General features: G+C 36.1%; 1 protein-coding gene across 12 annotated transcripts in view; it reads left to right on the top strand.

The window, feature by feature from the left end:
* Positions 1-16550, top strand: part of CEP170 (centrosomal protein 170) — a 100481-nt gene extending 83931 nt beyond the window's left edge. For 7 of the 12 annotated variants that reach the window (XM_017806764.1, XM_017806762.1, XM_017806763.1 and 4 more), the window contains 6 exons: positions 1740-1917; positions 3322-3489; positions 3784-3872; positions 10522-10615; positions 13115-13166; positions 14646-16550. In XM_017806764.1, coding sequence (XP_017662253.1) covers positions 1740-1917; positions 3322-3489; positions 3784-3872; positions 10522-10615; positions 13115-13166; positions 14646-14932 — 868 coding nt within the window. In that variant the 3' untranslated portion in view covers positions 14933-16550. Of the gene's footprint in view, positions 1-1739; positions 1918-3321; positions 3490-3783; positions 3873-10521; positions 10616-13114; positions 13167-14645 lie in introns of those variants that run through there. The other 5 variants (XM_017806766.1, XM_017806758.1, XM_017806756.1 and 2 more) reach the window with 3 other exon arrangements.
* Positions 16551-17941: the final 1391 nt, after the last annotated feature.

The raw sequence follows: 17941 nt of genomic DNA, 5'->3' as shown, positions 1-17941 counted from the left end.
TATTCATTGCTTGGGAAGAACTCAAATGAAGTGGTTGTGGCATGTTGAAGCATTGCTGATTTTTGTGAAGAGTTAAGTCTTGATTGATACTACTTTTGATTATGGTGTTTAATAACATTTCAGGAGGATTTGGTAATAATTGAAATCTCCTGGGTTTTATTTTCTTTAGAACTATTCATTAAATACCAGAATTTGTCCCAGAAATTCAAATGTGATTAGTAGCAATTTCTGTCTTTAAGGAGATAGTTAGATGATTGTGTGAAACCAAGGAATTAGGTGTTTTAGTATCTCTACTACTTAGAATATTGGATTTTTATTGGCATGTATATATAAGAACATGAAATATAAATTAAAATTGACCCAAAAGATTTAGTAATTAGGTTAAATTAATTAGTAATAGGTTCTTATTGTGTTTTAATTTATTTAAATGAACAGTTGACTTGTTTTATGCTTTACTGTTCCCATCTTTGATAGTTTAAAATCAGAAATACTGTCTTGAGTTGTCATGGGTAATTGCCAGATAATCTTCTACAGCCTTATCTCAACCATATATGTACCTAAGCTACACAAAGTTTCATTTCATTGCATATTGCTGATGTTTAGCCTCAAAATACAGCGTAGGAATTTGACTGGAAATTTCTCTAGTTATGTTTGCCTTTGAAGTTGAAATTCTGCTCACTTAGTCTTAAACTATGTCTAGGTCAGTGGTGTCCGTTCTTTTTGACTTGAAGACAGAGTGAAAATAAAGAGCAGAAGGAAGCTCACCTTGAACAATCCATCTCTGTCCAGCCTGATGTGTGTCACTGTTACATGGCTGTGCTGCTCCTTCCGCTTGAGTGGTGGGTGGTGCAATTCACCTCCTGGCGATGCAGAAGTAGCACTGTCGACTCCTGTGCCTTCAGTCCTCTCAGCCAGAAGTGTCAAAGGGGATCACTTGGCAGTCTGCTCTGAATTCTAGGTCTTCTGAACTGTGTGATCCAAGCTGGAGATTCAGGGTGCCATAGTTAGTAAGGGCTTTTAGCTTTTGCTTTGTGAGAGTTTTTTTCTTGTTCCCTCCTCCTTTTGGGGTGTCCTGTGGAGGATTAGCACAAGTTGAGCTATCAAGCTTCTTCCCTGTGCTGAGCGGAATACAGAGCAAAGCTATTTTTTTTAAAGTGGTGGATCAGAAGAAAGGAAAAGGAATCTTTGGCTGAGAATTCAGATGTATTTTTGTAGTGCCAAGGTTTTTACAAATATGTTCTGTTTTTCCCACTGGAAAACTTGTCTTGATAAAATTTGAGGACTTAGGGTGTTGGTCTGGAATTTCAGACACGTGAACAAGCTGCAGGGCTGCTAGATAATCAGAGGTCTTGAAAATGTGTTTTTGCAAGCAGGTAAACTGAAGTATAAACTAAACACTGTCTGAATGTTTCAGATTTACTGCATGTATGCAGGTCTGTGCAATATTTACAGTGCATCCACTGTCTTAGATATACTGTGTACACGTCTGCCTGTGAATCCTAGAAAGAAAACAAAGATGCTCTGTCTTTTGAGATTGCCTTCTACCTTCTTCCTCTAGAGAGGCATGCTGTTACAAGCTTCAGTTAAAATTTTCTTGTATGGTTCTACAAATAAACTTTCACATTTTCATAGCACAGTTATAAGGAACTGGAACTCAAAACCTAAAAGGCTGCCAAGGTTGGGCTCTACTGGCCCAAAAGTATTTGTAGGGGAGAATGTAACACTCTCTTTATTACTAGGATCAGTCAAGATCTGGCTCTCATCGCACGGGAAATCAACGATGTAGCAGGAGAGATAGATTCAGTGACTTCATCAGGCACTGCCCCCAGTACCACAGTAAGCACTGCTGCCACCACCCCTGGCTCTGCCATAGACACTAGAGAAGAGGTAGGAGATCTTCATGGAGAAATGCATAAGGTTCTTCCTTTTCTTTATTTCTTTTGCTTTTAGCATTTTTGCATAGCTTTTTAGTTATTTCCACTCAACCCGTGTGCATGATCTCTACATTTTTTTTTTAATTTAAAGTTCCTTTGTTTCAACAAACAACCCAGAAGGTATTCTATGAACACAGCTTGTCAAAAGGATGCATACTATCTGTCTGTCTCTTTTTTTCCACAAAACATAGGAACAAGGTAGTTATGGTTCTTGCTTGTCTGTAGCCTTAGATACCGTTGTATAGTATCTAAGTGCATTTAAAGATACTAGTGTATATGTTCAAATATATATAAATGTCTATATTTAATTCTTTGCATAGCTATTAAAAACAAAAAAGTCACTCTTTTCACAGGTGACATAAAACTTTCATCTTCTGAACACTGAAATACTTAGGTATCATCTTCTTTCTTAATAACATTGTCAAAAACTACCCTGAAGTAAGTTTGCATTATGCTTCTAATAAGTCTTATATTCTTTGACTATCTCTGCTGTGCTGTTCTATGAATATATTGACTAACTTGTTCTAGTAACCATCACAGGTCTAATGCTGGTACATGTGTTAATCTGAATTTAAATCATCACTTTCTACTATGTTACAATTCACCATAGTAATGTGTTGTAAATGTTTACTGCATTTTTTTCTTCATAGTATTCCTTTCAAAATGTGTTTTATTCATTTTCGTGTGCATAAAGTTCGGTTAATACATTAGTTTACTGTAATTAGTTTAATACTGTCTTTTTCTGTGGAAAAAAAGATATAAACAGTAATGAGAAATCCGTGAGTCAGGTAGTCAGAGAAATCATAAATATACTCACATAGATTTTGGGTTTAATTCTCGTGGACTATGGCTAAACTTTGAGGAAACAAAGTGCTCATTTTATCAGAACCAGTTAGATCACTTCCATTTTTATATTACTAAATAACTATTCTCCTCTTTAATAAATATGGTACATTGTGTACATACTGCAGATGGCAGTATCTCCTTCAGGTAGTATAGGTCTTTCTGTAACACTAGGACTAATCTGGGGAAAAACCCTACATTTCAGAGAACTCTACTTAATTCCACAGATATATCCATTGATCAAAGGAATAAATTATTTAGTAGCAGTTTATAGGTAACTATTATGTTGCCTACCTATAAGCAAAGTCTCTGTGAGTAGTCTAAATGTGCCTTGTATGTCTCATATTTAAAAAAAACAAACCAAAAATTCATTTTTACGAGATATTCTTACATAAGAGATGCGTCATTTTGTACTGTACCAGTCAACAGTATGATTTTTATTTGATAGGCATCTTGTAAACTGTTGCAGGAGGAGAAAATAGTAATCTGATTTTTGCAGGTACCCAGTAGATTTCATAAAATGCGTTTTTCTTTTATCCTCCAGTTGGTGGACCGCGTATTTGATGAAAGTCTCAATTTCAGAAAAATCCCTCCAGTAGTGCATTCGAAACCACCAGAGGGGAATGGTCGTTCTAGTGATGGTAGACCTCAGCTCACAGATGCCCTCGATCCCCCGACAATTACCCGGAGAAGGACTTGGAGCAGAGATGAAGTGAGTACACAACAGGATTCTCTCAATAATGTGTCTATTTTAAGCTTTGACAATTATCCCCCCACTTAATATTCTAGACACTATTCTTTCTTTCCTACCAGTAGCAGGTGGCATTAATATTGGAAAATACTGTATATTATTTTATTTGCAAAATGTTCAAGTATGATTGTGTATGATACTAATTAAAACACAAGTATGTTTTTTTAATGTTAAAGATACCAAAATAGATGGAATTGTTTGTATTTAATTCCCATTAAACTAATAATATCCTTTTTTATTAAAATCTTATTGCAGGTTATGGGGGACAGTTTGCTGTTGTCCTCAGTCTTCCAGTTTTCTCGCAAGATAAGACAATCCATAGACAAAACAGCTGGCAAAATCAGGTGGGTTTTTAAAAATTATTGTTATTGCTGAAAATATCTGCTCTCTTTAATATTCCCACTACTAAAAGAGTAATGTATAATAGAGCAAATACACTTAGTAGCAACTTGTCTTTTAAAAAAGCAGTGTTACCTGTGGCTTTTTTAGCATTCAGAAAGATTTGGAATTAATTCTTTTTCCATTATTCCTTTTGTTTATTTCACATTATATGATGAGAAATATCAGCAAAGTTTGCATGGACAGTACAACATCCATCATACTTCCAGCAGAGGAGCTGTTCCAGTATATGCAGATGCCATGCAAAAATTACATGACCTCTATGCAAGTCTTGTAAAACTTCCTTCCTTAAAAGATACGGTTAAAATGTTGCTGAATTGTAAAATTGATCCCTGTGTGTTTGCCAAGTGTTACGACCCGCCCCAGAAAAAGGGAGGGGGGTAACTCAGGTTTTTATACCAATAATTCCCTTGGGGTGGATTAGAGTGAAATGACACTGAATAATCAGTGTTTGAAAACATATACTGACAAGGTTTATTTCAACAATTCTGTATCAACAGGCATGCTAGCAGTTTGGGTGTTGTCATACAACAGTGTGACACAGAGATAACCTTTGGGGGGGGGAAGAAAATGCATAGGGGAGAGAAAGGCAGGATAAGAGCAAGGGAGAGTAAGAGAAAGAAAAGCTGAGAGTGGACAGATGTATATAGTCACCGCCCACGGGGTCCAGCGATGCTTCCATGTCTGTCAGTTGAAGTGGTGGCCTTGATCTGCTGGGGGTGAAGGAGGGAAGCCCCCATACTCCAAGAAGTTATGAGTTATATCCATGGTTAGTGTCACGGGCTGTGCCTCGAGCCTCCAACATCTCCTAGGTCTGTGCTGAGTTTTTTTGTGTCTCGCCTGGTTCCCGCCTTTCAAGATTAGCAGAGGGAGGGAGGGGCCTGATTGCTCAGCAGAGGTATCAACAGTCAAAAGCCTGCGAGCTCAGCTCTTGCCTTTTCAGGGCTTCCCACCTTCAGCACTGGAGGGAGGGAGGGGCTTGACTGCTCATCAGAGGTATCATGCAAGTCAAAAGCCTGCAGAAGTCTCCTAGAATGCATAAATCATTAACCATTTCAGTCTCTGACGCCAAGTTTTTGTAGGGACTCCTCATTTTAGGAAGAAGGAACAAATGGGGCAGTTTCAGTAAATCATTCTGAAAAACAACTTGAAATCGTTCTTGAAAACCAACAATGTAGTCACTATTGACTTCTAAATCTAAAGCAACAGATGTAGCCACCTGTCATTTTTAATTGAAAATTCCTGCTTAGATAGTTAGATTCCTTCATATGATTTCATAGTAGCTAAGAGAAAGTGTAGACTTGTCAAAAACGGTAACATGTTGTTCTGTCAACAGTTCAATTTAACTTAAATGTGTGAGTGTCCAACCACTTGGTGACCACTTTGGTTGGCAAGAATAAAAGAAAATTCTAAATACAAAGTTCAGGGTCGTATCATTCATATGTTCTTCTTCATGCCTTTGTGCAGTTAATAATTTTAAAATAGAGAACATTAAAAATAAGTCATTTGGCTGATCTTCATGCATAATTTTCTGAATGTGGGAAAATGCTAGGTCTGTAATTAGTCAGTTTTTCAAGGAAGTGTCAGATATTGAAATATTACATGAGTGACAGATTAAACATCAAATCACAAGCTTATTTCAGCATAGGGCAGTGCTAATAGTAAAAGCAGCAAAATAACAACATATCTGAAGATTGTATTCTCATGTGAATACTAAAGAAGATCTGACCATAGAAATCAAGAAGAAAAAAATTAATTATATAAATTGGTAAAAACTGTAGTTTATCTACCATTTCTAGTCCTACTATTTCTAGTAGGAAGAATATCACTGAGTGAAGAATCAATTCTTTAAAAGCCTGTAACCCATTCTTATTATTTCTGTTCTAAGGCATTTTGTGTGTTGTTTTTTACTGATAGCTAACTGGTAACATTAAATTCAAGTCTAACACATTTCCGATGTAATTTTCTGAGCTTAAAAGATAAGTCAACCACATTGTAATGAATGTAATAATGGTGTGGTCGTGTATGATATTATAAATATAAGCATACCTACAAATATTTTATGTATATTTAAAAACAGTGGAATGGTTTATTTCTATAAAAATGCAGTAAACTTTTATTAATAAGGAATTATTCAGTATATTCCTCAGGGCTGTGTTCAAAACTTCCTTTTTCTGATACTCAGAATGATTTTGAATAACATCATGTTATTCATAATTTCATTAGTATTTTGAATTAGAAAAACAGTATTAGTTTTAGAATTGTTTTTTAGGGAGCATATAAGGCAGCTGGTACCTTTTACAGATTTTCACCTTAGCTTTGTTTTGGTGTTCATGAGTTCAGCCAGCTGGTGTGCTTCTCTTGTTTTTACTGGAGTTAAGCCAGTTAATATCTCTGCTCAGAATAGTTACAATGAGAATCATCAGGATTTACCAGGCTAGCAGTTGTGGCTTTTTCCAGAATATTTGAACCTGAAAGGAGAGGAGAAAGTTTTAGCGGCACCAGTAAGAGTAAACCAGCAAGCCTGACTGTGTTTTACAAGTCCTTTCTCAAATTTTCTTGTTACCAATGTAAACCTATCAGCGGAGAGCTCAGATAATATAAGGCAATTGTAGTCCTTACAAATTGCATCACATATATTAAAAAATTACATCCTTTCTATCTGGGGCCAAATGGAGAAAGACATGCATCCTGTGAGAGTGAACACTCTTCTTTCTGTCATATTTTAGCTGCAAAAGTTAGCTCTGTTGAAAGACCAATTTCACTTTGGCTAAAGTATTAAGAACATAAATATTGTCAGTCATTCTTGACAAGCAGATCTATTAGAAATTAAAATGAGCTAAAGTCAATCATGAAAATAAATGAGTAGGAGGACAAAATGAAATATATATCTTTTTGCTTGACTAGTTTCTTCCCTGCTTCCCCACTGCCATTGCTGTTTCTAATTTATAGGTAATGCTCTAAGTTCCACTGAGTTCTGTCATCGTTCCTTCCTTGTATTAAGAAATGAGCTTGAGAGAAGCTTTGGACACTGTATTCCTCAGCTAGATCTTCCCATTGCTGGCCAAACTGTTTTTTTTTTTCCCAAGTACTAGCATGGGGTACAGATTGAACCAGATTCAAGTACCCGGTTCTTTCCTTTCACCAATTTCTCTGCATATTTGTAATTTTCTTCAGGATAAGGTCATAGGTTGGATATTGCTAAGTTACCTTTCTGTAATTTTTTTTCAACCTGTATAATCAGGTTCTTACTTCCTAGTATACACAAAACTGCATTATATTTTAAAATTCTGCAGCATTCTTGCAATGTATCCTATAACCCCTTCTTTGCTAACAGATTACTGTGGAGGATTCTCAGGAAGCAGATAAGCAGTTTGTTTGCTTTTCTGCCTTTTCATAGGATCACAGAATGGTTTGGGTTGGAAGGGACCTTGAAGGTCACTTATGTCAAACCCCTCTGCTATGGTCAAGGACACTTGCCATCAGATGAGGTTGCTCAAAGGCCCATCTGACCTGGCCTTGAACACTTCCAGGGATGGGGCATCCACAAGTTCTCTGGGCAAACCTGTTCCAGTACCTCACCACCCTCATAGTAAAGAATTTCTTCCTAATATCTAGTCTAATCCAATCCGACTCGCTTTCAGTTTGAAATCATTCTCCATTGTCTTATCACTACATGCACTTATAAAAAGTCCCTACCCAGCTCTCTAGCAGGCTCCCCTTAGATACTGAGGCTGCTCCAAGGTCTCCCCGGAGTCTTCTTTTCTCCAGGCTGAACAATCCCAACTCTCTCAACCTGTCTTTCGTAAGAGAGGTGCTCCAGCTCTCTGAGCATCTTGGTGGCCCTGTTCTGGGCTTGCTCCAAAAGGTCAATGTCCTTCCTGTGCTGGGGACCCCAGAGCTGGATGCGGCACTGCAGGTGGGTTCTCACCAGAGCGGAGTAGGAGGGAGAATCCCCTTCCTCGACCTGCTGGCCATGCTGCTTTTGATGCAGCCAAGGACACATTCGGCCTTCTGGGCTGAGAGTGCACATTGCTGGGTCATGTCCAGCATCTTATCCACCAGCACCCGAAGCCCTTCTCCTTAGGGCTGCTATCAGTCCATTCTCTACCTAGCCTGTATTTGTGCTTTTATATGTTATAATGAGTTTGCAGAAAATTTGCAAAGATTATGAAGGGAAGAGGTAAGTAGGTTTCTCTGTGAGTAGACCTGCATTGTTTTATCAGTGCTCTGCAATGTGAATGCAGCATTACTGGCGTGTAGCAGGCAAGTGCCTCTTTAGTCAGGCAAAATCTAGGCAAAGCATTCAGGTCAGTGAAGGTACTACTTGGTCTCTGCAGTTTGCTGTGCATCCTGCGAAGTGCTGTGAAAGAAAAATGAGGATCGAGCACAATCAAGACTTGCCTCAGAAGGTAGGGGAAAGCAAGAGCAGAAGGCAGCAGGCATTTATAAATATGTTCTTTTAACTTGAAGAATACTGTTAGAAAGAGAGGTCAAAGCAGACAAGAGATTAAGATCCCCCAGGAAGTTAAAATGAACTAAATGAAGAATTCAGAAAGATGAAGTAAAAAGGAAATAGGCTTCCTAAATTTATAGTAAAAACAAATTGGCCTTTCCACTTTGTAGTCAAAGTAATAACAGTTTCAAAATTTTTAATTACTGCTTTCATTTTTTTCCTCTTTTTTTTTAATAAAGTGACCTATGAAATGAAAGGTTTTCAAATTGTAAAAGAGGAGTAAGAACATTATCTCTAAAAGAGTAAGACTGAGAATACCACATACACAAGCAAAGGCACTAATCACAATGAATCAAGATAGAATTATTTTAAAATAACATGGCAAGTAGGTAAATAAAAAAATCAGACAATGTCACAATAGCTTATATTGGTTTTTTTCTAGTGTTGTTTACTGCTAAATAAAGCCTTATTTTCTATGTTCCTGCTAATTTCCAGTGTGTCGATGCCTTTTTTTTCTTTAACGTGTTTATTTGAACTTCTCAGTGACAGGCAAATCCTAAATTTTCCCTTGTAATTGGACTTTCTGGTATCCAGGTTTGTAGTTGTACATCTTTGCAAGGTTTTGCACTCCCTTCAGGAACATAAGAGAATTTTGCCAGACCTCTGATGATGAACTTTTATAAAAGATGATGACTCTATTCGAGACCGTAAAGGGTTTCATGTTTTCTTCACTGCAGTTTTGATTACTTATAATTTTATTTTTTTCCTTCCCCCTAAAAAAGCGCGTATTAATGTTTACCCTTGAATGAATTGACTTACTTGAATACACCCAAGTCACTTGGCAGAAGTGGTCATTTGCCTCAATCCCATGACACTGTGTCATCAAAGTAGCACTTCCTCTCAGCGAAACCTCCGACATAAACCCGTTCTGAAGCAGCAATGAGTGAAGACCTCAAAGAGAGAAGAAGAGTTAAAGCACCTTCTGGATAGGCTGCCTCTGGACATCTGTGTACTGATAAAATAAGGCAGGGTAGTAAATATTTTGCAAAATTAGACTTTCTTGACAGGATAATAATAAAGAGTAGAATTTTCCATAGGGTATAAATAACGGAAGAAAGGTGAACAGAAATGCACTACCAAGTCTTCCAGCTTTCTTTCAAATTGTTAGTCTTTATGAGATTCAATATTTCATGAACTTCCACCTTAAAAATTATTTCCTCAGAGACATACTTAAACAAATAATTTCTTTAAAATGTACTACTTTTTGGTCGTGATTTGAAACTGGTTGTTTTGTTTGCTTAGCAGTTTTACTGCAACTATTTTTGAACTTTTAACTTTGAAATACCAATTTGAGAAGAAGTGGATTTGGACTCCTCTATGTCATCATAGTGTCACTTACCAGACCTTAAATATCTTTTTTTTTCTTTGTTTTTTTTTTCCCATTGCACCAGTGTAGACAGTTAAATTATATTTGTGATATGACAATGCAAACAAAAACTATTTATCAAGCAGGGAAGCAAAACATTAAAGAAGGAAATCTCACAGTATGCTTTGGGGTTTTACAAATATAAAATACTTCTTTAAACATGTAATACAAGTGATACTCATACTACTAAAACATATATATATATATATAAAATTTATGTATTGAGACTTTTCAATAAAAACTTCTTTTGTGAAATGTATTTTTTTAATTTCCTGAAGTGGTTTTATTTTTATTAAATTATTATAAAATAGAAATGTAAAAGATGCATTTATTTACCTTACGTTTTGCAGTTATTATAAAATGCAGTATTAAAGGGGAATTATCTGACTACAGTAATATAGTTGGATTTTTTAAGAAATGTCTCCGTGCTGGAGGAAAGAAACATCTGTATCTTTTTGACTCCATAAGCAAGTGTTTAGCTACAAAACTGCCATTTTAATGTCAATAAGAATGATTCTGCTGAAACCCTATATGCTTCCCTGAAAATTTAAACTGTATGATTGGATTCTGTCAGGTTTCAGTATTTCAGATTTTACTTTTATTCAGTGCTCCCTATGCTGCTTTCTCATATTGTGTTATCTAATCTTTCAGTTTTAATTTGTGGGTGTGTTTTGTTTTTTTTAAACAGTGTTCTTAAATTTCTTTCTTCTAGAATATTATTTAAGGACAAAGATAGAAATTGGGAAGAAATTGAAAACAAGTTGCGAGCTGAAAGTGAAGTTCCTATTGTGAAAACATCAAGCATGGTATGAATAGTTCTTTTCTAGGACTGATTATGCTGCTTATCTAACATCTAAATAATCAGTAGAGGAATGTGTTGTTTTCAGTGACATAAGGGCAAAAATTTTAAAAGGTTTTATTTAGACACCACATATATTTCAAGAATAAACCTAATCTGCTTTAATAATTACTAAGGTTTACTGTCTTATAAAGAAACAAGGAATTGTTCAGGGAAAGTTCTCAGATAAAGAATGCAGTCAAAGGGATTCAGACTATGTATAGACCATCAGTACATTTGTTTAACAAAAGGTAACAACCATTAGTTTGAATGTTAGATTGCTTTCAAATTAACTTGTTTTACAGTCTAAAAACTACTTTACCTACTTATCATTAATACTTAATACTATTAACACTGATTATTAATATTTAGAGAAATTGTTGTGTTTTGCTACATGTGATGAAAATAATCCATAGACACATGGCAATAAAAGGACTCTTCAATGAAAAATAATCCTCTTGATTTTGTCTGGAAGTGATAACCATAGGGCACCCACTACAACTCCAGCTGATTCATATACTCTTCCACCCTGCCTAATTCAGACCATTTCATGACCAGACTGTGTGACAGTGTGAGGGGATGGAGCACGTATTATTTCTTAGTATACTTCTCCTTTACTTCTGAACACAGAGTGTAGGGTTTGAAAAACATTCTTGAATGTGAGAGCAGGCAGTGAGTCTAGTTACATTATCCATCTGCAGTACCATGCTGTTAAGAATGTCAGCTTACAGAAGCAGGGTTTTTTTCTGAGGGAAAGGTGGGAGAGGAAACTCCTCACATACTTCGTGCTGGACTGTGCAGAAGTCAAATGCTTATACGTTTCCTCTGGCATTGAACAGGCTAGCGCTTTTCTGTTAGCTCATCATGAGTTATTAAACTCCTCCAGATTGATTTTTCCTAGAAGTATGGAAAGCTTGGCCTGTAATTCTGCAGAATGGTACATTTATTAAGAGCAATCATTAGTAATTCAGTGTTATAATTTAATGGATTCACTGATAGGGTTTTTTTAATTTTTTTAAAGTTTAATTAAGCAGGTTCCTCATGGAAGTTTCTAATTCTAGAAATATTATAACATAAGGAGTTTCTCTTATCCATGTCCAGCATAAGATCTGAATTTAGTCTTTTGTCCTGAATATGGAGGTTCAGTCGATTCTTTAAAAAAGAAAAAATGTTTGTTGTATATTTATTCCTAAATTCATCATTCTACAAATTTTTTTCAATTTATTAAAGCATCTCACATTGTTTGAAAGTGAATGGGTTCTTTGGGGTGTTTTTTTGTCTATGATTTTCAAGTTTCTACTCAGTTTTCAGGGCAATATATTGTTCAAATGCAGTGCTTATTTCTACCACAGATGATTATTAAATTTTAAGGGAGGACAGTTATAACTGATGTTTGTTTTATCCTTGGAACGCTGATGTCCAGCCCAGATGTGGAATCTTCTTAAACATAATGACTGTGTAAAATTCAAGATAATCAATCTCTTTGCCACACACAAAAATCACAGTACTTAGTGCAAAATGGCTTCCTGAAATGGGTTAAATGGTTTTCTGAAATCAGTGCCTTTGAAAATTCTCAGCTTTAGAATACCACTGACAGCTCTCCTCAGTAGTTGGATTAACACTATTCTTCAGTGTAGGATCCTTCAGTTGTAGGATTTACATGGCACAGGGAAGTGTTTGTGGCACCAAGCCTGTCAGATTTCAAGAAGTGTTCGGACAATGCTCTCAGGCACAGGGTATGATTCTTGGGGTGCTCTGTGCAGGGCCAGGAGTTGGACTCAATAATCCTGATGGATCCCTTCCAACTCAGGATATTCTGTGATTCTGTAGTTTAAGGTATAGTACATTTAATGATTTATTTGTTTCTGAGTGCATCACTGTGGCTGTGTCTGTGTTAACAAGTAGTGCAGCACAGTGGAGAAAAGTCTCTAAGGCAAACGAGTGCTGAGGCCCCAACACTGATGTGCTGTACAGGGTCTTGTGGGCACAGGGGACAGATAGAATGTTGCAGACAGAATCTTGATGCAGTCATCTCACTTTCTGACTCTCATCTGAGCAAGGTTATAAGTCACTTGATTCCATTTAATACTAGGTTTATCCTGTGACTTTCCTTTAAAAGTTTGCTGTTACTGTGCCAAATTTCTACAGAACCGTGGTATCTGTAAGTCTGTGCTTGAGCAGAGGTGGCACAGCCAGATGAGCAAGGGACAGGGTGGGGTTTTATGGACCATAGCAGGCAGCCAGTATGGAGGAGCTCTAGATTCTGAGTGAGACGTGGCTCTCCAGCTTCAAGGGCTGCCACCCAGGACCTGTGGGGGACTTGGCTGGGTCACCACCAGTAAGGGTGTTCTTGATGCCAGGAGGGTCAACCCAAATAGTGTATTGCAATTACAAAGCTTGAGGAATGGCATTGTTCACTACTGATAGTCTCTTTTTCCATAATGAAACATGATCGTTTCTCCTCTAGGAAATATCATCAATCTTACAGGAACTGAAACGAGTCGAGAAACAGCTGCAAGGTACAAATCTTTTTTCTCTTCTATAGTTCCTTGCTTCAAAGTTGTTTAATATATATGTGTATATCTATACCATGAAATAAAGTTACTGCGATATATTAAAATATGTTCACAGTATCAGTTACATACATTAACATCATATAATTGCTGGCACATTTGGTAAACAAACATCACTGGTTTTTTGATCATATCTTTTTATATGATGAGAAAAGGCTCGACTAAGAATTGCATAGTCTTAAGAATCCCAAAGTAATTATTTGTGAAACATTCTTAATAGAAATATTTCTGTAAATATTGAAGAGTAGGTGATAGAGAATCCTGAGATTAGGCTTTATGAAATAGACTCTGCACATCAGTAATACCCCCATGTGTAGCACAATTCAGTATAAGGCATGCACTGAGACCGTAATCTGTAGGAAATCTCAAAAAACCCGCAACTGTCTCCATTATGATGAAGTGAAAATTTAGAATTGGCTCTTGGCATCTTCCCTTCACACTGCAAAATCCAATTGTTGTAACTATGGAGCCCGCAGACTACAAAATAGAAAAGTTATTTCACTTTTCACACATAAAGTCTTATCTATACGTAAAGTGGAAAGAAGTATGTTTTGCTTAAAAGGTCTGCTAATTAGACATATATTCCATTTATCAAAATCAACTTAAAAACTGAGTATTTTTTAAAAAGAGTTTGCAGTCTTGTTTATACTTAGAGGTTGTGTATTGTTTATACTTAGTTTATTTTTTAGTAACAGTGGTGGTCAAATGGATTAATGGTCCTTGCTTATCATTATTATGTTAGTTGTAAATTTCCTATATTTGTTTTTTGTAGTATTCAGATTTTATCTTTTGTAAAACATGTTTTAAAAAAGAATGTTTCAGGAGGAATCATTAACCACCTTTAGAAACAAATTAGTTTTTGTTTCATGCTCAGCTATAATTAAAAAATGTCAGTTCATTAGAAATTATATTGTGTTTAGAGAACATAAATAAATAAATGAGGCCAAATTGTTTCCTTGTGTATGCAGTGGTGTTCAAATAGATGTTAGTACATTTTTGGAAATAATAGAGAAGTTCTGTTAAATGTGACAAATATGTTAGTAGTATAATAAAATTAAATGGAACTAGGTTGTTTCAGTTTGCTCCCACTATGGATAAATGACTGCTCTTTTATACAAATTTCATCCATTCATGGAATTAGCAACTATGGCTATTTGCAGGGGGTGGCTTGGAACAAAGAATAATATAATGGTAACATTAGGAGAAAAAGCCATATAAACTGACTAAATAGATACTAACTGACTGATTAGTTTGTATCTATGTTGGATATGCCCCTACTTTGTCATGGACAGCACACATAAAAACTCACATCTGCCATCATAAAAAGAAAAGTGTGAGAAAAGGATTTTGGTATTTGTATAGTAACAGAAAATCATATTTTTTATGGTTTCTTCCCTATCCTTTTCATTTTTTCTTGTTGCTTAGCAATTAATGCTATGATTGACCCTGATGGTACCCTGGATGCTTTGAGCAACTTGGGATTCGCCAGCCCCATCTTACCAGCTCAGCCGAAGCCGAAGTCCAGTCCTGTTTCCCAAGGTACCCGCGCTCAAGCGCAGCCAAACTGCCAGCCCGAAGCTCGGGCTGTTCGACCTGCCACCGTCCCTGTTGCACCTGAATTTGAAAATGCTGAATCTGAGGCAGATTTCAGCATACATTTCAATAGGTTTAACCCAGATGGGGAAGAGGAAGATGCCACCCTGCGTGAGTGACATCTCGATGTTTGATACAAAAACCTTTCATGTGGAATGTTTAGAAATCAAGGAAAAATTATAATATTGGTTTTTATAATTAAAAAAAAAAGGCTTGGTCAAACAGCAGTTGTTTTATTAAACCAGTTTTCTTTAATTGTGATGCTTTGATTGTCACACAAATCCTTTTCAAATCATAAAGTTATGCATAGATACCAGTGTAGGAAAGCAGATTGTGGCAGGTTTGCCCTTTGTGGTTGTGTGCTTTGCAAAAGAATTACTATATCAGCAGTTTTCCCTTAATAGATTTATTTCTTTTTAAAAGCCATGCAAGCGGTCTAACATTTAATGTTATTGAAACCCCAAATCTCTTTGCCAAGCTGCTCTAATGAATGGACTTCCTCCACTAAAACTTATACAGAACTGTTGAACAGTTACATTTGATTCTGAATTGGATGATTTATATAGGAAACATTATCTTTGACTACAATGACACATTACTGCAAAAGTAAGACAGATTTCAGAAAGCATTCATTCTCATATACTGGAAAATCTCAAACAGTTCTGTGATTTATATAACCTTGTTGCTGCGTAAATTGTCTTGGGGTTTACAAATGAGTTCACATATTATGTTTGCACTAAGATTTGCTGGGAGTGGTAGGTGAACATATCAATATCATTAAACAGCAAGCGGTGTTTTGGTGTACATAGAAAACTGATAATACTGTTCTTGTATTATCATTACAGTGTTTTAATCCACTTTCTGAAAGGACTATTTGGCACTTTTTGATCTTCTTCAAATGTCTTTTTGATGTTAATGACAGTAGAAGTATTTCGTATCTCATTTCTGTCCAAATGTTTGTTGAAACTAGGAAATAAATTTAAACACTCAGCAATGTGGGACATGTTAAAGCATGTTGAGGCAAATGGGCTCTCACCAATCCAAATGCAGCATAAGCTTACAGAAGAAATTACTGTTTATTTGGAATGATCATGAGGTGTAAAATTTTCTTTAGGGGACTTGGAAATAAGAGTTGTCATGATTTGATTAATCAATAGATACACTCCCAAGCAAATGATTTTATTTGCTTCTGTATATTTTCCTGTAGTCTTGCTAGTAAAGCTGTCCCTGTCTTACATATTTAAAAGGATTCTGGAAGACGACTGCTAACATGGACATTTTACTTATACCGCTGAAAAGCAAGTCTATTTAAAGTTTCCTATATAAGCCTATTTTCCTTATCAGTTGTCCCAGTAACTTAACATTCGGAAATAATAGTAAGAATAAAAGTAAATTACTTTGTTATTCCAGAACACTGTAATTTGGAGGAATGTTTTTTCTGTTAAATGTAACTAATAGACTGGAATTTTCTTATGTTTGCATCAGTCTCTATATATTAAGGTTAAAGATACAGTTTTGCAGCTTTTATGAAATGGTCTTTAATATTTCAGCAATAATCCTATATGACATTTGTTTTTAAAAAAACCTACTTTCTGTACACTTTTAAATTGTACAGGCTTTCGGAAATCAGTAAAAGTTGGACCAGTTAATAAAAATGCAAAAACTTTTTTTGTAGAGTTGTAAAAACAAAACCACTAATCTGTTGTATAATGGATTTCATATTTTCTTTAAAAAAAATAAAAGCAAACAGTCTTCATGTATGACTCAATATGCTCTACTCCAGCTAACTGGGAGCCTGAATGACACTGGTTTACAGAGGCTACAGGAAAACTTTTTGAAGGTGCTGAAGGGCAAAAATAAATGGAAATTAGAGCTAAGTGTTGAAAACCGAGTGTACCAAACCATCACCATATTTCCTTCTTTTTTTAATGCTTGGGAACATAATTTTTCTGCAGATTCAAGTGGAAAGCAGGGGATGGCTAGGAAGGATTAAAGGTGCAGGCTCTTCATACGAGATTCTGTTTGTGTTCTTTCAGGCATTTATACCTTTGTGTTCTGTAATAAGCATTTTGCATTACTCTGTTCTTATTTTGTATGAACATGTTCTCCTTATTTATTTTTGTTACATTTATTATGTATGTTATTTTGTTATATGCATTTACAACTCCATTTTTAAATAAAGTGTTTCTGGAACTTTACAAATGTGTGAATATGTAATTGAGAGCTGGGAAGTTCACGTGATCTTTCTGCAGTCTAACTCGCCTTTACTGAAATAGGAAATGACTTTTTTCATAAATATCTTTTCTCTGGAAAAAGTTCTGTTATTGCTGCTGCTGCATCAGTTATTCTGTACTGACAGTATTGGCTCACTTTCCTGTACTCAGATTCATTTCCACACTTGAATTGATTTTTGTGTGCAAAGCTAGAGGCAAAAATAATCCACTGTGGCAGTCACCAAACAGTGGCTCTGTTTCTCTTTGTAGAATGAAAGTAAATTAGTTTTAATCCATCTGCCAGGTGCAACGGTAGATGGTTATCAGACTGCTTTCCCTTTGCTTCATATATTGTAAAACTTTATTGAACATTATCATTTGGCTCCAGACTAGTGCCTTTTTTTGTTCTGTCCCAGCTTTGACTCTATGCATACTTTTCCCACAAGTTGCCAAATTGCCTCCTCATAGCTAGCTTCATGCAGGAACAAAACAATGAGTTTAGTATAAAGCTCCAAGAATTTCTTCCTAGGTTATGCATTTCAGTGTTGCTGAGCTTTGCTGTGGCTTGGCAGCGGCCAGCTCAGATCTTACTTCTGTGCCTGTTTTTCCTTTGTATCCCTAGTCTGATGGCATTAAGACTGCACTAATGGCACACAGTAACATTCAGTAGCACTCAGCTCTGGAGGGGCAGGAGATTTTTACTGATGTTCAGAGATGCCAGTTTAGTATAGTCAAAGTCATGAAAAAGTTACAAGGGCTTTTCACTTGCACAGAATTTTTTCATATTCCCCAGCTTCGTTGTCTGCCATTGTTTCCTCGCTTGTTGTCTCTGTCTTTGCAGAGGATAGGGGAATGCACAGCAGAGTAACATTTCTGTAAGCAATAGTGTAGCCCTTCCCATACAATATCTGACTA

The sequence above is a fragment of the Lepidothrix coronata genome, unplaced genomic scaffold (genome assembly GCF_001604755.1).
Source record: "Lepidothrix coronata isolate B3197 unplaced genomic scaffold, Lepidothrix_coronata-1.0 Scaffold16, whole genome shotgun sequence".
In the NCBI taxonomy this organism is placed as follows: Eukaryota; Metazoa; Chordata; class Aves; order Passeriformes; family Pipridae; genus Lepidothrix; species Lepidothrix coronata.
The sequence above is the reverse complement of the archived record's forward strand: the minus strand, read 5'-3'. Positions and strand labels throughout refer to the sequence as shown.